Raw genomic sequence first — 25,132 nt, forward strand, 5'->3', positions numbered from 1 at the left:
GTGCTTGTGTGTGTGTGTGTGTGTGTCCCAGATGCTAGAGGCAACAGGAAGAAAAGCGAGCAGACAGGTCCTCCTGTGCTCACGGAGTTTACCCTTGAATTCAGGCTAGATAGGAAACTGCGTGCGTACATCATGCCCACCTTTGACAAGGCTTTTAAAGGACAACTCAGGGTGCTCTGAGCCCCTGGGACAGTGACGACGAAGATAGGAAACCCGTTTTCCTAAGTACCTTCTGGGTACTACCCTGACCTCAGGGGCTGCTAAGTTTTTAAGAGCATAAAGCTCAGCATATTTCCCTCTGAAAATATCACCTCAGAAGTGCCCATATCTAGGTTCTCGACTGGTACATAGTGCCATAAATATTTGATTGTCACCAACTTTCGAGGAGTTGAGAAAAACAACCTCTACATTGTCTTCTGAACCTCCAAATGGAAAATCAGGATGGAACATTTTGCAAACATGACACCTCGTCATTGCAAGTCTGCCACCCACTTAGTCGGTTTGTGTTTCTAGGGCTGCTATTTGTCAGATGCAGCAAGATGGCTTCTGTCCTCTCTGAGCTTCCCTGGCAAGGCTGGGAAGTGAAGTGAAGCAAATTGCTTCCGCTGGAATCTGTGAAGTGGATCGTTGTTATCTCTTTGTATGTTTGTTGTTGTGAATTACGGCCTCGGGGCACCTGCAGAGTCCTTTGTAGGAGAAGTGCTTTTCCATAAACCAGCGTAGTTAGAGACTAAGGTTTGTGTGCTTCCCAGAATGAGGTGGCATCGGAAACCATCTCCAAGAATTTAAGAATCCAAAGTTGAAGAGTCAGCAGATGGGGGTGAGCAGCACTGAGCAGTCCTATTAGCCTGAGCAAGGCTGGGGTCTGCACTGCGCCAGTTCACTAAGGTGATGAAGGCAAGGCTCTGGTGAAGTGTGCATCTTCAAAGCCTAGGGTAAGATTGCTACTTAGTGGGTGCCCAAGGAATGCTTTCTTACTGCCGTCATTGTCATCTCAATCACTGTCACCACCATCATCACCACCCCCAGCATCACCATCACCACCACCACCTTCACCATCACCACCATGACCTTCACCACCACCTTCACCACCCCCTTCGCCATTATCACCACCTCCACCATCACCGTCAGCACCATCAGCAACACCATCATAATCATCGTCTTCATCTCAGTAGGAATTCAGTAACAGAAACTCTTCAGTAAGACCAGGTTAGGTTAAGATTCAGGTTCCTCCGCTTGCTACTTTACCAGTTCCCATAGGTTGGAAAATATTTTTCTACTAATTAGGCATCTCATTTTCTCATCTTCAAGGGAGGTTGTAATGTCTTCCTCATGGGATCTGTGAGGACTGAAGTGTCTGACACACAGTAGGTGACAGTCCAGTCCAGCACCCTCATCTCTTTGTGTTCTTCAGAGGCAGAACTTTGCTGGACTGGAAGGAACGAGTTTCGTCCTCACAATGGGACATACATGCTTAAGTATTTTGGGATGACAAAACTCATTCCTCTAGATCTCCCCCCTAAAGCTTCATAAGAGTCTCGTTTGGAAGAATATGTAACACTGTTGGTACTTTATGAAAAAGGAAACCGGGGCACACAAGGGTTAGGTGACACGCCAGCAGCTCCACCAGGGTGCACTTGATTTCTTAGTATTTGACTTGGATCCTGTGTTACAGCCTTAGTAGCAGGTGGGAGGGTAGCAAACGCAGGAGGTTATATGTAGCACAGGGGACTTCTCTTTCATTTAGTTTACATTGCAAACTCACATGGAGATTCCACAATGCCAACTCTTACCGTTCTATTCTTATTCTTCTCCCTGTTTATTTAAAGATTATCAATGTGGTGACCCCTCCGTGGATTTTGCAACCCAGAGGCATCCCATGCAGGATGCTTTTTCCCTGTATCAGAACATCCCAGGGATCTCTAGACTGTGCTGTTGTCAGAGGAAGTGCATAAGTATATCCCGGGTAGAGTCCCGACACCTGACTTCAGAACAGTCCCAGTGGGGCTGGGGTTGTGTGGCTCAATGGTAGAGCGCTTGCCTAGCATGTGTGAGGCACTGGGTTCGATTCTCAGCACCACATATAAATAAAAGAATAAAGTAAAGATCTATCAACATCTAAAAAATTATTAAAAACACAAAAAACAGTACAGTCCCAGTTACTCATGGGTGAAGCCCAGTGTCTCACGGCATGGATGAAGGGCCAGTGGATCTCCCAGGTTGTTTTTACCTGAAACTCCCTTCTCTGTTTAGGCTGTTTTGTTTCCAATTGTTTTTTAGTCTTTTCATCATATTTCTCCAGAACACCCGTGTTTTGCCGGGGAAGCCACCCCTGGTCTCACCCTTGCTCCCAGGTCGGAGGACAGGAGTTTGACTTTGCATTTATGGGTGAGGACGAGGACTTCCTGGCTCTTGAGGAAGGCTGCTGTCCCCATGTACTGAGCTTCAGTCTGGCAAGGGAGAACCAGGGGCTTCCTAGGTTGGGCGACTCAGAGGGGGAGCCAGCAAATCCCATCAAGGAACCCAGGGCACTGGCTTCACCCCTGTCTGTGCACTGGAGCATCTCCAGGCTGCAATTGGAAAAGGGGGCGGAGGGTGGGGCACATGCTGTTGACCCAGATTTTCTTTCTGACTTTAGGGAGCTGGCATTTTTAAAAAAAGAAAAGAAAATCCCCAGGGGCTCTCGAACTAGTACCTGCCAGTCAGACCAGCAGGAATTCTTCCGGGGGGGGGGGGGGGCTTCTTCCACCCTGACCACCTCCTCTCCTTGCCTGTGTGCTTTAATTACAAGGATAACCACCTGAGCAGTCCACCACCCCGCCGGTCCAGTATGATCCCTCTTTTCCTAGCAGAGAGTTCTGCCATAAGCAGCTTCCACCAGAAGGGCAGGTGGAACGCTGGGAACCCCTCCCTCACTGACGAGGAAGACGTAACCAAACGAAGCTGAAATTGTTTTGACGTTTCCCTCTCGTCATTGTAGTTTTAACAATAAAGGAAGAACAACATATTTGCAGCTTTAAATAAAGGAGCTGCTTTTGGCATTGATGTGTGGCTTCAGTAGGGATTTTTTATTTATTTATTTTTTTGCAAAGGGTTTTATTTTTTCTCATTTGGAGAAAAGAAAATAACAATGAGCTAGGAAAAAAACTGAAGTTGAAGAAAAGGAGAAAGCAGGATGCCTGTTCTTTTTGGTCGTAGCGTTTATCATCCCTGGGATTCGGTGGGCATTGGTGTGAGACTGTGTGATACACCTCTTGCCACACTTGACTCTGAAGCCTGGCAACAGAGATGGTTGGGGATGTCACTTCCCATTTCATCCGATGTGAATTAACGAATCTGTTTATTTGCTGCTGACTTTCAGCCAGGACCTGTGTGTGTATTGTTTGATTTTTAATTTGATCCACACAATCACACGCCAAAGATGCCCATTAAATGCAAGCAAATGCTGGGGCCCAAGGTCTTGCAACGACTTGTTTTAAGTTCACACAGCCAGTCTGCAAAGGAGCTGGACTTCAAACTCCTCCAAGTAATCACGAGGACCACATTTTAACTAACCAGGCAGTGTTGTTATAAAATCATTCTCTCTGATGTCCTCTCGGGAGTTTCTTATTTACCTATGGCTCTCTCTTTCTCTCTTTGAGCTTTCTTCATCCCTCCTGTGTCTCTTGCCCTGCTACCTCCAAACACTCCTGTCCCCTCTTAAAAAAATAAAGATGGTAGCAAGCTTCCCAGTGGATTTTGTAACTTTGCATACCATATATTTAGTTTAGTAATGAAAAATCCCAGCTCCAGGCGATGCGTAGAATAGCACTTCTAATGTTTTTTAAACAGCTATTAATGTAGTTGAGCACTGTGTGTGTGTGTGTGTGTGTGTGTGTGGTGTGTGGTGTGTGTGTGTGTTCCTTTCTTGTACATAATCATCTGCTCAGTGGTGCACTCTGAAACTGAGAGCAGCAGCCAGAGGAGGAGCGAGCCGTGATTGATGGGCCAGGCCTCCCTTGCAGAAGAGTCCCATCTGGGGTTGGTTTTGGGTGCAGTCAGATGTTGAGGGGGAGGTCAGCCAGCCAGCCTCGGCTCCCCGTCCTTCAACACCCCGATCATCCGCACAGTGCCCAGCGTGCACACCCTCGCTCCTAATTGAGGGTTGGTTGGGGCAGATGCTTTGTGATGTGGGACCAAAACAGCTGCTAAGTTTATGGAGGAGACAGGATGCAGACGGGTGCAGCAGGTATTTTTTTTTTTTTTTTCATTTAATTTTTCACTTGAAATTGTGATTCGAATGAAGCAAAGCCTTTATACCCGCGCTGAGTCTGTACTCTCTGGAATTCAGAGTTTGCGTCGTGCATCAAACCTGGGCTAAGGAATTTCTGTGAAGACTGTGTGTGTGGTGGGTGGAGGGGGCTTTCTGCTCTGTGTGGAGCTGGGCTGGTGGCAGAACCAGCAGGTTAATGGTGTCATTCTGAATTTTCCTTCTTTGTTCCAGTGCCCCTGGGGCATGATGCCGCTTAGCTCCTTTCAGCTCAGCACAAGAGGCTTTCTCTGAATATGCGCGATTTCTTGCCAGAGAAGTAGATCAGACCAGGCTACTAAACTGAAGTAAAGCAAACTGTCAGCCAGACTGAAGGCTGCAGGCGACACCAGGAGTGTGCCTTTTCCTCCAGCAAGTCCGCATCAGGGGGCGCCAGGGGGTCCCGAGGCGGGAGCTGCTGCTTGTCCTGGCTTTGTGGGCAGGTGCCATTGGCTTGTTTATCAGGCTTTAAAAATTCCTGTGCATTCTTCATTTATAAGAATTGGCTTGAGTGCGGGAGGAATTTGGGGAGGCAAGAAATAGCCTGGGGATGTATAAATTCCAGAAGCAAAAAGGGCGGGGTGCTTCAGAAGTTTGCCTATCAAAGCTGGGGAGCACATGCGCACACAGGAAAACACCTGATTATCATCAAATCCACCTGGGCAGCTTCAAAAACAGGCTCCTTTCCTTCTCGGGGAAAGGCAGGCAGTTACAATGAACGGCGTAGACCATTTCGCGCTCCACCACGTAAAGGCTATTCCTCCATTGAAATGTGGTTTGCATTCGATCCTGCGACGAAATATTCTGCAAAGTCCAACTGGCTGCCACTCTTTGTTCTCTTATTAGTTCTCCAAAACTACTTTATTAAGCCACTCAGGGCGATGCCTGGGAGGGGGAGGAAGTCTGAGGAACAGCAAGGCACACAGCTCCCTCTCCCCAGCCTACCTCGGGGAGGGAAGGCGATACAGGGGCAGGGGCAGAAGGACCTGGAGCAGGCGTGGCTCCCTGCATGTGCGCGTACACGAGGCTAAATAGTCAGATTACAGCGTTCCTCTTAAAATAGCAATAATATTCTGGCTATTTCATGCTTCAGTAAAATATTTAAATTGAAATGACTCTTTTTTTCTTTTAGGAATCAGATGTGGTTCCATTAGAATAATCCTTTTGCTCTCAGTAAGGGAGTGCACACTACCCATTGGGGTGCCGTGGGTAATGACGGGGTTCCACATCCTCATGCTGGTTTTTGAGTTGCTCTAATGGACTGACAGGTTTGGTGTTTGGGGACAAGGAACTTTCTTCTGCATTGCTCCTGACATCAATCCTTTAGTTCAAACTTCTACTTGATTTTGCAGCAGCAATAGGGGGTCTTTAAGCATGAGGCTGGGGCTTCTTCCCACCGCCTGCTGGCCCTTCCCCTTTTGTGTATTTAGCAGCCACCCAAGAAAGTCCTGGCACTCAAAATTGGATGTTAGGTTTGCAGAAGCTCTTCCAGCACTTGCTGGGTGATGTGGGGGACATTGGTGAGGCAGAATCACCCTCCGCAGGTACACCCACGTGCACCCTGACTCTGCAAATATTCCAGCCTCTTCCACTGTTCCACTTATTTAGGGAAAGGTGGGGGGTTGGCATGGGGTTGGGAGGAAGCAGGCAGCTCCTGGGAATGAGGGAATGTCTAGCCGGGAGGCTCCGTTCATTTCGCGGGTCACCGTCACCTACTGGAGTTGGCGTTAGCTTTCAACAGGACCCATTCGTGAGCCCAGGCTGTGCCGTGACCTGGAGTGGCAAAGATGCCCTTAATGTGAATGTATTTTTCCAGAAAGTGCATTTCAGCCAAGCTGAGAATCTAGGAACATCACTTGGGAGGGAACAAAGACATCTCTGAAGTCATTTGAAGGTGGAAAGTAATTCCACAGGAAGTACAATGATCTTAATTAAATATTAGCTGTAATTAGCCTAAAGTGCAAATGTTGGGAATATTAATTAGGGTCTCTCTGGAACGGCTGTCGGTGTTAATAAGTAACTGCAGGGGGTCCCCCCAACATCTGCTTGAGAATTCTAGGTACAGGATGAACCTAGAGCCTCAGGTACCGGGATGCTAACCAGAGGCCTCTTTGCTGCCATCGATGTGGTCCTACGCACCTGCACCCTGTGTTAACCAGGGTGGTACAAGCCTCTGTAGAGCAGGGTGGTTTGCCCTGGCTGCAGCTGGCCTCTCTGGGACTTACTCGTCATAAGACAGGCTCAGGGAATTCTGCAGCCGGGCCTCAGATTTGAGACATGGTGCAGAGGTTTCCCAAGTAGCCGTCCCACCACTTGCCAAGGGCCGCCTCCCTTACCTGGCAGGTAGAATTGCTGGCATCAGCACCAAAGCCCCTGGGCCTGACCTCCCCACAGCAGGACACAGAGAACAGATCTCGGGGCCATGAATTACGTGATGGGAAGGGGTTTGCATATTTAAGATGAGAACCGGCCTCCCTGCTGGGTGGTTCCTTTGCCAAATGAGAGTTGCCTGGGCAGCAGATGAAGATGGGCTTTGGCTCAACTCCTGGTTTCCCTGCAAAGGACCTGTGGCTGTGACCTTGCACAGTGGTTTCCCAGGTCTGGCGGGGAGTGTCTTTGACTGCAAAGTGCAGTGGGGTTGGCGATGCAGTCCTAGGCACTCTCGAGCTCTGGGGTAACACGCAGTCCTTTGACGGGGGGCTCTCCCCGGAACGACTGCAGGGTGTTCAGCAGCATCCTTGGTCACACCCTAGACACCCAGAGCACATCCTCCCCTGGCGGTGACAACTAAGAATGCCTCCAGTCACTGCCTCCTGTCCCCTAGTGCCCCTGTTCAAGAGCTACTGGTGTAAAGTAACTGGCAGGGTGCCTGGCGTCCACCAGGCCTGAGGCGAAGGGCAGTGTGGTTCAGTGTCGCTGACCACCAGCCAGGAGGCGGGCTGCCTTTCTGAAGGAGCACAGAAGCCCAGGGCCAGGAGGGGCTTCTCCTTAAAAGCCGACTTGTGCTGAGTTTGCAGCCTCTGTGTGTGCATGTGTGTGCATGCACGTGTGAACACACATGCACGTGTGGTTACAGAAAGGCGACGGTGACATCTGGTGATAGAAAGCAAATTTCAGAAAAGATTCTGACCACTCCTTTTGTTCCATTCTCAACACCACCATTCTCCAAGGGTAGCTGACAGCGCCTGCCCTTGGTTTGGGTAGAGTACACCCCCTTCCCCTCTTGTCCCCCTTTGGACCAGCTCCATCCTGTGTTTGCAATGAAGCGTTCCTAGTGATGCCTCATACCTAGTGGCATCTGCCACAGTCATTAGAAACTCCTTCTGTCCAGGCCCAGACACATAGTCTAGGCTTTGGGGCTGTGTAGTCTCGGTCTCAATTATTAAACTCTGCCATTGTAGCACAAAAGTAGCCAGATACAATATGGAAAGAAGTGAGCAGGGCTGTGTCCCAATAAAACTTCATTTACCAAAAGCAGTGGCAGGCTAGATTCACCCCCGAGTCCCTCGCCAAGTCCCCTCTTCTCATCCACCCCGTCTCCTGCTGCTGGAGCGAGCTTCAGGGCCCAGAGTTCTTTTCTCAAGCACACACTCCCTCAGCAGAGTCTGGGGAATGTGACTGCAGCTCTGGCCTGCTGCTGGTGCTTGGGGACAGCACGGGGGACAGGGCGCAGTCTCCTGTCCTCAGGGAGCTTGCAGGCACCTACACAGGCAGCAGTGGTTCTTAGGGTGGTGTGAGAGGTGGCCACAGCAGTGGCGGAGCCTGGAGCTGCATAGGTGTCAAGGAAGGCTGGCTGGAGATGGGAGCTCTTGACCTGGGACCTGAACAAGAGGAGCTTTCCGTGCAGAGGGGCTCTGGGTGTTGGCGGGATGGACTGTGTTCTCTCCCACGGCAGATGGGGGCTTCGAGAGGACAGGGTGCTTTCTCATTCTAGCACAGAGATCCGGTCCCAGCAGGGAGCTCTTGCTGTGCAGGTGTTCGTGGCCAGTTCTACGCTTCCCGAGGTTCCTGTGCAGGGTGGTGAAAAGTATTTCCTCTGGAGAAGCAGGGACTCTGACCTCTGTGTGACCGTGTTACACTGTGCTTACACATCATTTGTGCCCCGCTCTGGGGTCACACCTGGAGTTTCCCCAAGTCTAACTTTCCATTCAGAGGTGGAGCAGGTGGAAGATCCCAGGAAATGAAACACTCCTGGACCGAAGCCAACTCTAACATGGTGAATTCCCTTTGGAAGGTTCTAGAGATGCAGACATTTTGGTCAGGCATAGAGAAGTAGTGTGGCCATGAGATTTCCATCTATGAGGGCATGTTCCTCGAACAGCCCAGGGAAAGAAGAAGACTCTAGTTATGAAATAGCTGAGGAATTTTGTTTTCTCTTTTTGAGTCAAGACTCAGTTGTAACAGAAAAACTAGCTTAGAGAAAATAAGGCGAAGGGTACAACATTTCAGTTATGCAAGATGAATAAGTTCTGCCATGCTAATACACAGCGTGGGGATGAATGTTAGAAATACTGTGTTTTTTTATACTTGAAATGTGCTAAGAGGATACAACTTAAATTAAATCTTCTCACCACGCACACACGCACAGGCAAATGGTAACTGTGTGGAGGTGACAGCTAAGTTAACTGGTTGGAACGTGGTGATCTTTTCACAGCATATATATATATCTAAACAACAAGTTATATAGCTTAAATATGTACAATTTTTATGTTAATGATAGCTCAATAAAGCTGTTGGAAAATAGTACATTTACTCATGTAACTAAAACAAACAGGGGTGTTACTAACTCAGGTAGAGGCAGATGCCAGACTTTGAATGATGTGGCAAGAACTGAGTTGATACCTCTGAATCCCTCCGTGCTGTGGTCCCACTTCCTGTGGGTGGCTACACCTGTTTACAGGTCCTCTTCAAGTGTCAGTTCTTGGCAGCGGCAGACTTAGGTATGTTCACAGCTGCCAATCACAATGGAAAGGAAACTTCTTTCCAGAAACAAGCAGCAGAATCCAGAGTGAACCAGGCTTACCTCAACAGTGGGCTCCCTAAATAGATAGGCGTGAACTGAAATCCCCATGACTGTGGCAATAGGACCTTCTGATTGGCCAGGCTGGTGTCACATGGCTATGCTACCTGGTAACAGGGCTGGCATGGGGAGGGCTGAGTGGGAATGTTCCCCAGAGGGAAACAGGGCTGTTTCTAAAGCACCTGAGTGAAGGCTGAGCAGCAATGACAATAAGCGTGCTCTCAGTTTTCCAAGCAGAGATGGGGTCCTACTGGCACCCAGAAGCCCAGCCTCAGCCCAGGCAGACCCTCCAGGGCCACAGATGCCACAGAAAGCGCTGGAATGGAACACGTGTACAATCTTGCTTCCAGTGGCACAGACATTTGGAAAAATGAGTCTGGAGGAGGAAGGAGCCTGCTGGGAAGGTTCTCACTTGTAAAAGGTTTTAAACTTATCCCAAGCTCACTTCCAAGTGTCATCTTTAACATTCTAATTAAGGGTCCTCTCTCAACAAATCCGTGTGTTCTTCTGAGAGCACCCTCCCCCAGCATCACATTTATGCTGTGCTCAAGCTACTTCAGGGGAATGTGCTCTAGAATGTTCCTGGCGGGTACTGAGGAGATGTGCCCTCCCATCATTACAGGAGGGGAGAGGGCGAAGGTCACAGCTAATTGACCACAGATAGTAGGAGAGGCCACTATTTGGTGTGCTTAATTGCTCGGCTTTTTATATTTTTTCCTTATTTCTGACTGTGTGATCACATCTCTTGAGACCATGGAAAATTTGGACCTGTAGGTTATCATTTCTTATGCCTTCTGTGTGAGTATGAGTGAGTGTGCGTGTGTGTGTGTGTGTGTGTGTGTGTGTGTACGGGGTAGAGTTTGGAGGTTGGAGGCGGAGGGAGAAAGATGTTTCCTGAAATGGAAACATTTGAATTCAGGCTTTTCTTTTTTTTTTTTTTTTTTAAATTCTTTGGACTTGACTGTAATTATCACACTGCATGTTTAGGCGATAACTGAAGGATGAATTGTTATATAATATTCTGTGCTTATAAAAAAATAAGACCTGGGTTGGGGGAAAGGCATCTATTGACTAATAGGGCTAAGGAGAGTTAAGTCCAACATTTTCCAGAAAAGCTTCACATGGGGATATCACAGGGGACATCTTTGTCTAAATTAAGACCTAAATTCTCCTTGGCTATTCCACACGGGGGCTGGGACGATCACACACACACACACACACACACACACACACACACGGGGCCATTAAGAGGACATTCCCCCACCCCATGATGTGAGCCAAATCACATAAAACTTTGATTAAATTCAAATGCTTAGATGAATTGTCTCTCCTCTCAAGAACACACTTTTCAATTTAATCTCTCTTGGCACTTTAAGCATCAAATCGAGGCTCCGCTGTCACTGTAGACAACTAACTACATGCTCACGACTTCCAAAATGGGAATGAAATGAGGATCTGCCCCGAAAAATCCAATCCAGGAACATACAGACCTGCAGAGTCTTGAAATCTCGGGCCGGAGGACTGGGGCAGTGGCTTTATGGTCTGCGCCTCACCTTCTGCGTCTGTGCAACGGGGGTTAATAAGGTTGCGGTCTCCTGGCGCGCGCGAGCGGTGCCTGGGATGCGGGCGTTGCGGCCACCAGGGTCAGGAGGCCCGGGTGAGGGTCAGGGTTCTCCTCGGAGCCCACTCATGCTCTGTCTCCCTCTCTCCACCTTTTTGATTTTCCAGGGTAATCAGGAAGCAGCGGCTGCCCCTGACACGATGGCCCAGCCTTACGCTTCGGCCCAGTTCGCTCCGCCCCAGAACGGCATCCCCGCGGAATACACGGCCCCCCATCCCCACCCCGCGCCAGAGTACACGGGCCAGACCACCGTCCCTGAGCACACGTTAAACCTGTACCCTCCCGCCCAGTCGCACTCGGAGCAGAGCGCCGCGGACACCAGCGCGCAGACCGTGTCCGGCACCGCCACAGTAAGTGGGCTCCGCGCTGGGGCGGTGGGTGCTGCCGTGCCAGCCTCCGCGGAGGCGCGCCCGGCCCAGCCAGGGTCTCAGGCCAGCAAAGCAGCGCCGAGCGACCTTGCCACACCAGCTCCCAAGTTTGCCTCAGCCGCGCGCGCAGCCTTTCCTATTATTTGTTTTTAAATCGACACATTTTGCATTAAGCACATTGATTTGTAAAGGGAAGCATCCACCTCTTTTTTGTTCCTACAGTTTAGCCTTTTCCAGAATATCATCCCAAGGGAATAGGCTTTACATGGTTTTACAGAGAGATGATCTATCTCCTGTCTATTTCCTGGACTTTAAAAATGGTATGCCATTCGGTGATTTTTAGTGTATTTACAGAGTCGTCCACCCTTCTCCAAAATCGCTTTTGGAACGTTTCCATCACTCTGGGAACAAATCTGGTGCCCATCGCCACTGCAGCCTTCGGAGACTTAGCAGAAGGCACCAGAGGGTCCCCCATGTTGTGGGTGTGCCCAGGTTCAGGACTTCTATAGCTGGGCCCCAGGGAAGGTGGAGGTGCAGGCTGTACAAGGGCAGCAACAGAGGATCTTGGTCACCAGAGGATCTTGACCACCAGAAGATCCGGCGGCCAGAGAACTGTCTGTATCTTAATGTTGGTGGTTGCATGATTGGTTTCCCCAAAAGAGTAGTCGTTATGGCCCATGGGCGGATTAAATGGATTTTAAACATAGAAGCAAATGAAGGAAGGAAACCCTTTATTACACCAAAGGAAATCTAGTGTTAATAGGCTAACCATCCGGCACAGTCGTCAACAGAAGTCATCATACTAGAATCAAACAATGTGTGTTTGTGTGCCACCCGCAAGAACCGAGCGTTCCTCCACACCTGGTGAGGAAGCCTTGCCCTGCAGGCTCCCCTGGAACCTGGCGCACCACCCCGCCAGTCTAGGGCACCAGCAGCACAGGGCTCTCCTCCCTCTCCCCTCTGCCTCTGGGAAACCAGCCTTTGGAGGAAGTTTGGAAGGCGGATGATATGCTTCTTGCACTAGAAGACCTCTATGTCTAGCTTTGCTGCTTAGCATCTTGTTCACTTTGGGCTAGTTTTAGAGCTATTCAAAGTAGTGCATGCTCTGCAATTTTCTGTTGCCCTCCCCCCTTTTTTGGTGTGATAACATACATGTAATATACAATTTGTCATTTTAATGTACACAAGTCAATGGTATTTAGGACATTCCCAGTAGAGCAGGGCCATCACCACCATCTAGTTCTAGAATATTTTCATCTCCCTGGAGGGAAACCCTCTACCCATTATACAGACACACCCAGTCCTCCCTCTCCCAGCCTGTGACAACCACTTCTGCTGCCTTTCTGTATATATTTGCCTTTTCTGAATAGTTCAAAGACATTGGCGTCCCCAGCGGATGTCCTTTCATGTCTGGCTTCTTCCACTTGACGCAGTGTTGCCAAGGTCGGTGCATGTTGATATTCTGTGGTGTGGATGGACCTCATTTGGGTTACACATGGATGGACGTTTGAGTTGCGTCTACCTTGGGCTCTTGGGGACTGTATAGCAAGTATGTTTTTGTGTTTGGCTGCTATACCTGAGGGTTGGGTTCATTAAGTGGGTTTGTTGGTTTAGCAGGTGTTTCTTGTGTGGACAACTGGGTGGCAGTGATGGATGATTGCTTGTGCATTAGTTATTTCGTGATAATAAATGGTAGTGGGGCCTGGGAAGGTTGGTTTTGAATTAAAAATATGGGCCAATTATTTATTAAGCTAATTGCTGTGAAATACTGATCCATGAATTCCTTCATTCATTCATGAATATTAATTAAGCACTTAGGGCCAAGGCCTAATATTAGGTGTTCTTTTTCTCCTGTAACTTAGTATGAGGCAGAGAGTGAGCATAGGGCAATAGCTCTACTACCAGGTCACTCTAGATCCACAAACCATGTCATGTGCCCTTACGAAAAGATGATACTGTGGGAAGGTTAAAAAGAACAGACCTGCCTGCAGCCAAGAACTGTGGGAACATTTCTTCAAGGAGATAATTATGGCAGGAAGACAAAACACTCCAGGCAGAAGGAACACCAAGCCAGAGGTTCTGAGAGCTTGGTCCAAAGTACTACCATGAGGCCAGTGTGTTCAGTGTGTGGTAAGGAAGGCCTGGGATGCAGAGTGGCATGCATTGTCAGCGTGGATTGTGCATCCTCCAGGCTGGGGGTCCAATACCAGTTGGAATTCCATGTTGGGAACAACAGGAAGCCACTGGATAGAGTTTAAACCAGAGAGTTATAAAAGGAGACCTAAAGGAAGGAGCTAATAATGCCTAGCTTAATGGAAGTCTTAATCCAGCTGGGCAGTTGGGATGCCCGCCTTCCTTTCTTTGCAATAAGAACACTTTAGAGCTCAACACCATAGAATTTAAAAAGCCCTGTTGGTTGTCCACAGTGGCCCAGGCACTGCAGCAAGATGAAGCAATGCTTGGATAAGCTCCCTGCCCTTGAGGGTTGTGTCCCGCTGGAGGACTTAGGATACAAGTTGTGTTAGTGATTACCGTGAGCCAGGTTCTAGAGCACATGTGGGGGCATTATCATGGTAGCAGAGGGATCTGCCTCAGAATCCTGGTGGAGGAGCATCTCCTAATATTCCCATCATGAGTAACAGAAAACTGAGCAGGAAACGTACTGGTTCATACGGCAGAAGGTCCAGGAGGAGGACTGACTTTGGACTCAGCTTGGTTCTTGGCAAATAGCCGTCTAGTCCCAGCAGGACCGTGTCTGACTTTGCTTCCTTGTGCTCCCTGGCTTCCTGGGCCTCTGCCTCTGCAAGGTCAGTCTCTCGTCACCTTCAGCAGCACAGTGAGAGGCTCCTGGATTTGTCCCCTGTAACCCCTGGGGACTCCCTGCCTTCTGGAGTGTCGCGTCTGCCTAGTGGTGGAAATGAGGCTGGGTGTATCAACTCTGGGGCCATCAAGCTGCATACCAGGTTAATGGCAGGAGGGATTTTGCACCAGAACCCCCGATCAGGTGCCTCCAGAACCGTTCCACAGGGATGCTCAATGCGCAGAGCTGGTCAGTACAAGGCGGGGCGTGGTCATGTGTATGGAAAGGTTTCCATGGCTAGGTTTGTCAAGGATAAGGAATGAAAAGGACAAGGATAGAATATTGGAGAACTCATTGGTGATGGAGTCTGAGCGGCACATGAATGGGGAACTCAGACTGGGAACTGAACCAGGGGGTGTTGAGCCATGGCAGCCTGGAGGGCGTGAACTTCATTGAAACCAGAGATGCGGACATTGCTGAAGACAGCACAGCTTTGTTAGGGCACTGGGGTGGGGGCATATCAGGGGTCCAGGAGTTGAGGAACGAATGGGACACATTAGAGTGGGTGAGCCCTGTCTGTCCCCCTCCCTTGGAGTCCTGAGGCAAAAGAAGAGAGTAGCTGAGAAAAATCAGAGAAAGCAGATTGCAGGATAGTTGCCTTTATAGCTTTGCTAATTTACACTAAGGAGGAAGTCCCTAGAGGGGGACCCAAGGGGACAGGAAATGAGAAATAGGGAATAATGATGCACGGAACAAAGTGACGATATGTTTTCAAGAGAATCAGAAGGAATAGGACCGAGGGTGTTCAGATAGAGTTGATAGTCCAGGGAAGAAGCAGCACTTCCTACAGCGTTATTAACGTATCACTGGTGTACTAAATCCTGTGTATTTTGAAAGTGTACAATTTGATGAGTCTTCACACATGTACATATGTGTGGGAGTATGAGTGCCATCAAGAAAATGAAAACAGCCATCACCTCCAAAGTTTTCTGTACCCTTCTCTCCCTCTCTTCCACCTCATTCCCAAGTAATCAACTGATCCGTTCTTTCCCTATAGCTTAGGTTGCAGTCTCTAGAATTTTGTGTCAATGAAATCAGATCTCATGTCTCTTTTCTTTTTCTCAGCATGGTTAGTTTTAAGTTCCTCGGTATTGTTGTATGCCTCAGGATCTCACTCCTTTTCATTGCTGGGCGCTACTCCACTGCTTGGATATGCCACAGTTTGTTTCTCTGTCTACCTGTGCATGGGTATATGGGTTGTTTTTCTTTTTTGGAGGGACTCGCTAAAAATAAAGTGCCTGTGAATATTTGGAAGCACTCCAATTTTGAATCAGAATAGAAGCAAAAATGAACATTGAGCTGCAGAGAACTTTTGAAGCCAAGAGATAACAAGGCATTCCTTAGCTTCATTTCCTTGCCCATGAAAGCTGGGTCATCTATGAACAAAGAGGAGAGAAGGCATTTGGAAACAAGGGAATGCTCTTGAATTTGGGTAAATATGCTAGAAATCTTCTGACAATTCCTAGAGGTGCCCTTCCATTAGAACAGGGGTGAGCACTTGAGTCTGGAGAGTGGGTATGCAGGGTGGGCTGGTTACTATCCGGGTGTCATCTAACAGTTAAGAAACTGGTTGCACGCTGTTGAAGGGGTTGTAAAGAAAGAGCCATTACAGGCTGCAGCAGGCAGGCTTGGTGGCTGATTCTGCAGGCAGTGCCGGGACTTAACTGCCACCAGGGAAGTGCAGGACTCCCGAGAGGCACCATCTTGTTTTCTGCTAGAAATGATTACATATGAACATTTATCTCTGGTCAAAAAGGAGTAAGATGCTTCTGCTCTCCATGGCCTCCCTGAGTTGTATGTTCCTCATCTGAACCTGTGTTTGACAGGTTCAAATCCTTTCCACCTCCCTGGGTTTACTTTCTATTCTAAGTTCTTCAATTCCTGTGCAAGGAATTTTGCTTACAAGTGGGGTGGATGATGATCCTCCAAATTCTGGAGACACAACCCTGGGCGCTATATTAGCATAAAACATTGCCACGAACCTTGGGGTGTGACTCAGGAGGAGATGCTTGCCAAGCATGCACGAGGCCCTGGGTCCCATCCTGGCACTGCACAGAAAGAAAAGAAGAATCATTGTCGGGAGAAGAGCTAAGTCATTCCATGGGATAGTGCTGTTCCTGGAATAACTGTCCTTTGGCACACACACCCATAATGTTAAATGTCACTCTTAGGATGTCATGGCATCCATCTTTTCTTGGAGAAACTGGGTGGTTCTGGGAAAGAGAATGCATGCAGCCATCTGGTGGGCTCCGGGAACATCTAACACAGGCACACAATTTAGCACAAAGAACAGCCTCTGTGAAGGGAAGCAGGAAGCTCCCGAGCACCCAGCCAGAGCTGAATGAAGTACAGCCAGCAAAGACTTGGCCGGTCACCCTTCCCGGTCCCCGGGGGCCAAGACACGTCCCTGCAGGACATCTTTCTGCTGAATTTCTATTTAATGTAGGCCTCCAAACACATCCTGGATCACTGTGCTGGCTGAGGCAATGCCGTAGCCCTCGAGATTCCGCTCCTGACAAGGTATTTTACTCTTGACATATTATAATTAGAGATTTGCAAGTGCAGAGTTCTCCATGTATCTCCAATAGCAACTTGACTTCTATTTTTAACACATCTGCAGCCTGTTTAAGTCTCCCACTCGCTCCAAACCCCTGTGGGAGAAAGAATGTGGGTCTGAGAGCTCAGGCCCTCAGCGCTGAGGGCTGCTGACGGGAAGGAGCTGAACGAGGCCTGGCTGCTTCCAGCAGGGTGTCCCCGACTCCCACATGTCCTTAATGCCTTCAAGGACAGGACGTATTGGTTGGCGATGGGGTCCTGTCCTTACCCCTTCAGATCATTGGTTCTGATTGGAAGCCAGTCTGATAGCAGAGGCATGGGGAGAAAGCACTTGCTCAAAAAGTTTGCTTTTTGCTAATTAGCTTTTTCTTAAAAAAAAAAAAAAAAAAAGTCTTACTAGTACATTATGCATAATAGTGGGATTTGTTGTTACATATTCACACATGCCCACGACATATTTTGATCATTATGAAGACAATTCAAATCTGTGGTTTAAAAAAGTCAAACAAGAAAAAAGTATAAAAAATTTAAATTAAAATTCCCTGACACCCAGGACCCTGATCCTTGGGTCTCCCTTCCATAAATGCCAGTTACCAGTCCCTTTTGTTCCCTCCTGGAAGCATTCTGGACCAGTGCCAGCAGGTGTCTGCTTGTCTATCTCTCTCTCTATCCCTGTGGCCTGTCTCCAGTTCAATCTTTAGACCTTCTAATTTCTCTCTGTTTCCCTTCTCAAAATAACAGCTGAAATCTACTACGCACCGCTTTGGCGCCCTTTACCTCTGGGAACTCTTTCTGTATCACATCCAACTCATTCTATTTCACATTTGTGTGCATTTTTACAGACCAAAGTATCCCGCTGGTGGAATTTGGTTTGGGGGTAGATTTGTCTTGTCGTGATTCCTAGTCACGCTACACAAAAGAGCTAGGCACAAATATTTCTGTCTGTCTCTTTGTTTCTCTGTGTGTGAGTGGTTAAAAGGTAAAACGTAGACACTGGTCAGTTACTCTACAGAGCTTATACCAATTTGAATTCCCATGGACGGTACCTGGGAAGGTCTGTTGGCCACACCTTTGCCCAACACAAAGGTATACCTGTGAGCAGCCCGTGACTGCTTGATTGTGTGAGCCTGACTGTGGTTATCCCTCTCTTTGACAAAAGAAAATACCTTGAGAATCATCTGGTGTCAGGCAGAAGAAGAGAATAAGGTGTGGATTGTCCTTTATGGAGATCGAAAAGGCCACAGACCAAACTGGGCTTGGTGGTGCACATCTGTAATCCCAGGGACCTGGGAGACTGAGGCAGGAGGATCCTGAGTTCAGACTCAGGCTCAGCCACTTAGCGAGGTCCCAAGCAACTCAGTGAGACCCTGTGTCTAAATAAAGTTTTAAAAAGAGCTGGGGATGTGACTCAGTGGTTGAGTGCCCCTGAGTTTAATCCCTGGTACCAAAAAAAAAAAAAAACAGAGACCACAGGACCAATCACCAGGTGTTTTATATGATGTTAGCACCCTCATTTCACATTGTGGGGACAGAGGCCAAGGGTGTTGGGGGTTTAGGAGTGGCATGACTGAGCTTCTCACCCGGGTCAGCCGGATGTCAAAGCCCAGACATCATCTGCACATGTGTCCAAGGACGTCTCTTGGTCAGCACGTAGAAGGCCACTTCCCAAGGCCAAGGCGAGAGAGCCAAAATTCTCCCCAGCCTGGCTTCTCCACCCTGCTCTCTAACTTAGATAAGTACCTCAGTTAGAAGCCTGGCTTCTGACTGGGTACGGTAGGACGTATGCATAATCCCAGTGACTGAGGCAGGAGGATTGCAAGTTGGAGGCCAGCCTCAGCCACTCACAAAGGCCCTGTGCAACTTAGCAAGACCCTTTCTCAAAATAAAATAAGAAGGATTGAGGATGTGCCTCAGTGGTAAAGCACTCCTGGGTTTAATCCATGGTACCAAACAATAATAATAATAACCTGGCTTCTGGATTTGTCTGGCTTTGTCCCTCTTTCCCCTCAATTTCAGGAAGAAGGATCTCAAGCTGGTCTTTGGATCTCTTTGTTCTTATTATTCTTCTCCTCTTCTCCAAACCTCCTTCCTCTTTCCTTCTAAGCAGCCATCAGATGATAGGTTACAGTACACCAGAGAGAGCTTTTCCTTTCTGGAAGATTTTAGCTGTATGTGTTTGCATTCAAAGTTTGGCAAAATCATCGAAGGATAGAATGTCTAAAAATAGGGTAAGTAGATCTATCAGAATGGGAAGCAGAGAATAATAGCCTCAAAAAATAACGTTTTTTGCTGAGCGTCCATCTGTGCATTAAGGAGTTTAGATGCGCCCCCTCAAGGACACGAAGTGTTCCCAACCCTGTTACAGATGCAGAACCTGAGGCAGGCACCTTGGGAAGGTCATTGGAGTTAAGTTGAGGCTAAAGCACAGTCCCAGTCATGTCACACTCAGGACCCAAACTCCTGAGGGCCAGATGCCCCAGGCAGGCCCGTGCACACACTGGGCTCCTCTGAGTCACGGCTGCTGCAGGCAGGAGCTCTCTGCATGGCAAGCAGAGCTCACCCCAGGGAGGGCCCCAGCAGACCCAGCCTCGCAGCCTTGAGTGCGATCTTGTTTGAGACCTGTGCCTTGAGCAAACTCCAATAACATGTTTCGGTGGCTTCAAAATTGTCTTCCGGATGACAGTGTAGCTGGGCTGTTTTGTCAACACCAGTTCTGTTTTCCTAAGATTCCCATTTAATCTCAGGCACTTCTCTCGTCTCCTGGTGAGGCTGAGCAGGTGCTTCCGCCAACCATGGGCGCTGTGGAGCCCGTGGCCCAAGGCTTTCGGGGTACAGGAGGCCTGGTTAAGCAACGCCAAGGCTCTCTGATGGTAAGAAGGCCCCCGTTTGCCGAGTGTTCCAGAGGCACAGTTGAGCCCAGCTGGATTCATCTGAGAGGAGAGGCAGAGGCTGAGCCTCAAGGATGTTGAGTCTCAGTCCTCTTGGAGGATTGGGGCAGTGGTTTTAGATGCTGTCAGGATGGAAAGCTCTCATGAGAGGTTAGAAAAATGGCACCGCGTAACCCCCCTGATGTTGCCAGGAGAGGCGAGGGGGAGTGGGGGTGAAGGGACTGGAGTGCTCCTGCCAGTATGACCCAGAGGGGCACCATGGGCCTGTGACCTCAGCTTTCTGGACCTCTCCGCTTCTTAAATCATGCACGGGACTCTTAGAGAGCAAACGTGAGTTCCTGGCGAGATCACCTCCCCAAAGGGCTCAGCACAGTGAGAGGCACACCGCGGACCCCGCTGGCTGGGCCGTTATAGGTGTGACACAGTGGACCCATGGGGAGGAGCCAGAGTGGCCTCCTTGGGGGTGACTGCTTCACATCAATGTTTTTTGTTTTGTTTTGTCTTGTTTTGTTTTTTAGGAAAATTAAGAATTGTAAATTTTTTGTGCGTTAAGAGTCAAAGTAAGACTCAAATTCCCAGATGTACTTTAAAACAAATTCTTAGACTTAATGATTTTCGGTCACTCGTGTCTGAGAACAGCTGATGGACACACACTCTCCTGTGTCCCGTCTTGGCTGTGGACAACCAGGGTAAGACCATTAGAGGAGGAGATGGCCCAGGTTGGGGTGGAAGCCCAGGTCGCCTCCTTCTGGCAAGGGAGGGAAACCCACCGTATTGTGGGGGTTCGTTTCTGTGTTTCCATGGGGTGTCTCCGAGCTGTGCGAAGCTGCACCTTGACTTACATCTGTTGCTTTGTGCAATGTCACCACACAGAGCTCCTCAGGGTGACTAGGCAGTCTCTTCAGCTGATGAGTCCAGCAGCCTTGGAGCAAGGATGAGCACGTGGTGGAATTTGCAGGCCTCGGAGGGACGGCTGGGTCATCCAATGGTGTGGCAGGTTCCCTCAGGGCTGCGCAAAGCCTGGAAGAACCTTGGGGTCTTGGCAGAGCCTGCCGCCCTGCGAGGCAGTGTTGTTGTTTTGCTTGGGTTTGAAGGAACTTGGAAGCAGGCATGAGTTCATTCTGGAGGCAGAATCGGGGTCACGCGTTAATTTGTAGCCAGACGTTCTGTAGGTTCAGAGCGCACGTCTCTGAACTCGGCGCTCTTTTGAACTCAAGGCTGGAGAAAGAAGTTGTCTCTCTGAGAAGGACAGAGGATTCGAGAATAGCCCACCTAGACCTGAGGGTGTCAGAACGGGAAGGAACCAGAGTTTGCCTGGTCCAGTCTTCCCACTGTACGGATTCTCAAAGATCGCTCGAGTTAGGGATGGAAAACTCAAGCACTTTGAAGTCCAGGCAGGTAATCCACACATGTTTGAAAGAGTCTGGTTTATAACAGATATCTAGGTTCAAAAAATAATTAATTTTCCCATTAATATTGACATGATGAAGTTGCAGGCATGTTGCCATGGACCCTTGGTGGATACCTTGGAGGTGGTAAGAGGACGACTGAAAGTCTAGCAGAAGTGGTGGCATCAGCTGGGCATGGTGGTGCACACCTACAATCCCAGTGACTCTGGAGGCTGAGGCCGGAGGATCACAGGTTCAAGGCCAGCCTCAGCAATTTAGTGAGGCCCTGCCTAAAAGTATAAAAAAATAAAATAAAAAGAACCGTGGATGTGGCTCAGTGAATCGATCCCATTTTGGGACCCATTATTATTATACATTTGACTTCTTTTTCTGAGGCATCAACAGCAATTTGGATTTCTCTGTGCTCTGCTGTTCTCTGCCTTCCCATACACTCCTGTTAACTGCTCAGCTGCAGAAGATACCAAGTGTATAACCCCTGATTTAGTCTTCAGATGCTATTTTTTTATACAAGAGGTAAATTTAGGAACTTGAACCCTTCAAAGGAGACTGTATTTCAGGTTTACAAAAAAGGGTACTTGGCAGTGCAGAAATTCACAGAATGTGAGAGCCCACAGCGGCCATCTGCTGCACCTACTTCATTTGTAGAAGATTCTGAGGCTCAGCGAGGGAGAGTGACCTGCCTGAGCAAACCAGCGAGCGTCTCAGCAGAAACCAGAATGGGAGGGGGTCCTAAAAGAAGTGTCCCCTGCACTGTGGTGACCCTGTTTCCCCACCCCTTGGCCTCCTGGATTCTGTTGTCCTTTTCAAAAGTCACTTGCCCAGGTTATTGCTGCATTGAATTGGACAAAGCTTGAGGAGACCACTTTGGAAGCTCGTAGATGGTGCAACTGGATGCTCCATTTCTCCCTAGGACACTCTCCTCATTCCTGGCTAGAGGTTCCAGCCACAGTGGGCCTCTTTCCTACAAGGGATGGTGGATTTCCGAAAAAGAGCCTCATTTGGTCTCCTTCTCTCTGACTGGGATGTGTGGGCTCTATGGTGTCATGAGCCCCTGCCAGCGCAGGCACCCTTGGGTAAGGACACTGGCTAGGGCTCTAGATTTCCACCGTGGCATCCTTAAAGAATGTGGAGCCGTCAAATGGTCAGACAAAGGCCTTGCACCCAGAGCCAGGTGCCCCACACTGCAGGGCCTCTGCATGGACCCAAGAGCTGGTTCTTGCCCTGTGGAAGCAGATCCAGACCCTCACAAGGCAGCAGAGTCCAGCAGTGTGGGCATCTCAGATGCTTCCTGGGCTGTCTGACTTCCGAGTTCTGGAGAGGAGGTCATTGCTACCCAGAGAATGAGTGGTATTCTTTTTTTTTAATTTTTGATTTTTATTTGTTCTAATTAGTTATACATGAATGGTATTCTTATTCAGAGTGTCCCAGGCTAGAGGACCTGGCTTTTCTATAACCTCAGTGCCCTTGGGAAGAAAGCTTCTTGGTCAAGCTCATTCTCCACCCATCCTAGGTTTTCAGACAATGCAGCTGAAACAAATCAGATCATCAGAACGGATGGAATTTGAAGGCTGAAGTGCCACAGGTTTGTTCGAGATGTGAAAAGGCAGCCCCTTCTCCCACCAAAAATTGTGCAATTGTATGTCACCTGATTCAAAGGGCGTGGACTACTCTGATCTTCTAAGAAGGGGAATTGTAAATGTGCATCCTTTTTAGCAGATGGAGAAAAACAATAGACACTTCTTGAGGTAAAGAGAAGAAAAAAGAGAAAGGAGGAAGCAACCCTCATTTATTGATGATGTTTGGATAACAGTAACGAGCGTCCCACAAGGCAGAACTTAAACTTTCTGTGCTCTGGTTGAGTCTTGATGACATTCAGAGTTGGCAGGGACCATAACTAACCCTTCTTTACCTTGGTGAGGAAACCAGAGCACAGAGAAGGAAATCACCAGAGGTCAGGAAGAACAGCCGAGAACAGCAGAGCTGGGTTCAAACACAGCCAGAGTCCACTCTGTCACCGCTGCAGGCTGGGGTCTCCCCAGGCCACACATCTCATTCACTTAACCCATCAAGGATAGGTGTGACCATGCTCAAAATTGCAGACTGGGAAACTGAGGCCCAGAGGCTCAGTCATGGCAAATAGTAACTGACAGGCTTCAAATCCCTCTTTATGTGATTTATTTGACCTAAAGAACAATGTTTGCCCCATAATTCTGTGTAAGGCTCTGAACTGCCTCAGTTTACAAAAACACACACACACATGCCTCCTATCCCTACCCCAGACCCTCCCTCGGAGCACCTAGTGACCCCGTGGAGCGAATGGGGCCTTCAAACCCTTGGCAGGCTGACTGGAGGAGCCTGGATTTCCCAAAGAAACTCGCTACAAGGAAATCGCTAATTATAACCCAAATTGTATTTGACTTCTGCATCTTTGCTTCACATTGTAACACTGTAATTTAAATGGATTGTTCCCTGGCCTTTTTTAGGGGGAAAAATTAACTACCTTTTTTTTTTTTTTTTTTTCTAAGAAAAGCTGTGGTGGCAGTTCTGCTCTGGTGACAGGAGGTGGGCCCTGTTCCCCCCTTTTCTCTCTAATTGGCTTGCAAGTGGGCGTCGGTGAGCAATTATTCCAGGAGTTGCCTGGGGTTCCAGGCGGTGTCTCTGGGTGACATTCATCTGGGGGCTACACAAAAAGGCAAGAGATGACAGGAGGTGGGGCAGGCCTGAGGACGAGCCCCACAGATCCTCCGTGCTGCCAGGAGGGGACAGTTGCGAGGCAGGGGCACTCTCCGTTTTGAGTCCTGAAGCTCTGGACCAGGAAGACCAGAGGGCCTTGATGGAGGGTCGCACAGGAAAGGTGGAGGCACCCAGGCAACTTAGGCCTTGGTCACTTTCTCTCCTCTAGTCCAGCTGTCAGCAGGACCCAAAACCCCTAGGCGGTCCTTCCTCTCCTCCTGTCTCCCCAGCCCTCTCCAGGTCTTCAGTGTCAGCAGAAGTAACTCGGATAGGAATGACCAGTGATGGCCATGAGCCAACTCTGGCCTGCTATGTGCTTTTGTCAATAAAGTTTTATTGGAACACAGCCACACTCATTGGTTCCTGCATTGCCTGTGGCTGTTTTTGCATAATGATGATAGTGTTGAGTGATTCTGACCAAGAGAGATGGCCCACCAAGCCCAACACACTGTCTGACCCACAACAGAAAAAGTTGACTCTATACCAAAGTTAACTTGGCTTTATTCAGAACTCAAGCTTATCTTAAAATTGTCTCCATTCTGAAACGAGAGGTTTCAGAGTATAGGCTGACTTTGAAACATGGAAAAGTCTAACACAGCACACAGTAACTGGCACTGAGGGTGGGCTGTGCCCCAGGACACCACCTCTCCCTCGGTGCTTCACTCTGCTGAGCTCCCCTTCTGCAAGGACGGGTTTGGAGTTCAATACTGGCTCTGGGTCCTACAGCTCCCCGGTATTCTTTTTAAATAGTTCCAATTTCTCACCTGACCCATGAATCACACCTTTTTGTTCTTTCCCAGTTTGATCAAACTGGGCTTCCCCACAGAACTCTGAAGAGCAGAGACGTGGGGAGGCTGTACGGTTTCTCTACCCTGTGCCTCTAGGAGGTAGTGGGCTCAGAGGCCAAGTCCTGTGCTGACTAATGGTGAAGGCGCTGCTCTCTCTGACTTACCACGGCCACTCTCGGCACCCAGGAGCCTGGACAACAGGACCAACCTTTGATTATAACAGGGGGCGGTCGATGCTCTCTGTGGGGGAACATGCAGAGCATGGTAAACCCCAGGATGCCTCCTGTAGCTGGAACAATTGATCCACACAGAGCCTTGGAAGGCTGTGGGGGGAGCCACCCAGGTCAGTTTTGATAGTCCGTAAAGCATCTTCCATGGTTTTCAGCAAACCTGCAGAGAATTTTTGTTCCGTTGGCCTTTGGAGTCTCGGCAGAGGTAGAGCTGAGGTTTAGGGAAGACAAGGAATCACATGTTTCCTGTTAAAAATGAGAATCCATAGGTAGGGGGACGCACACCCTGGCTGAGGGAAATCCCGGGAACAGGTGTCCCGTGATACTGACTCTAGATTCCACCCCAGCGCTCACCGCTGTGTGTGCACCAG

At 48.9% G+C, this 25,132-nt stretch overlaps 1 protein-coding gene across 48 annotated transcripts in view; it reads left to right on the top strand.

The window, feature by feature from the left end:
- Window positions 1-25,132, top strand: part of RBFOX1 (RNA binding fox-1 homolog 1) — a 1,434,211-nt gene that overhangs the window by 1,260,230 nt on the left and 148,849 nt on the right. For all 48 annotated transcript variants that reach the window (XM_079121708.1, XM_079121711.1, XM_079121725.1 and 45 more), the window contains one exon: window positions 11,037-11,279. In XM_079121708.1, the coding sequence (XP_078977834.1) occupies window positions 11,037-11,279 (243 nt within the window). The remainder of the gene's footprint in view (window positions 1-11,036; window positions 11,280-25,132) is intronic.

This window comes from Sciurus vulgaris (assembly GCF_902686455.1).
Source record: "Sciurus vulgaris genome assembly, chromosome: 18".
Classification (NCBI taxonomy): Eukaryota; Metazoa; Chordata; class Mammalia; order Rodentia; family Sciuridae; genus Sciurus; species Sciurus vulgaris.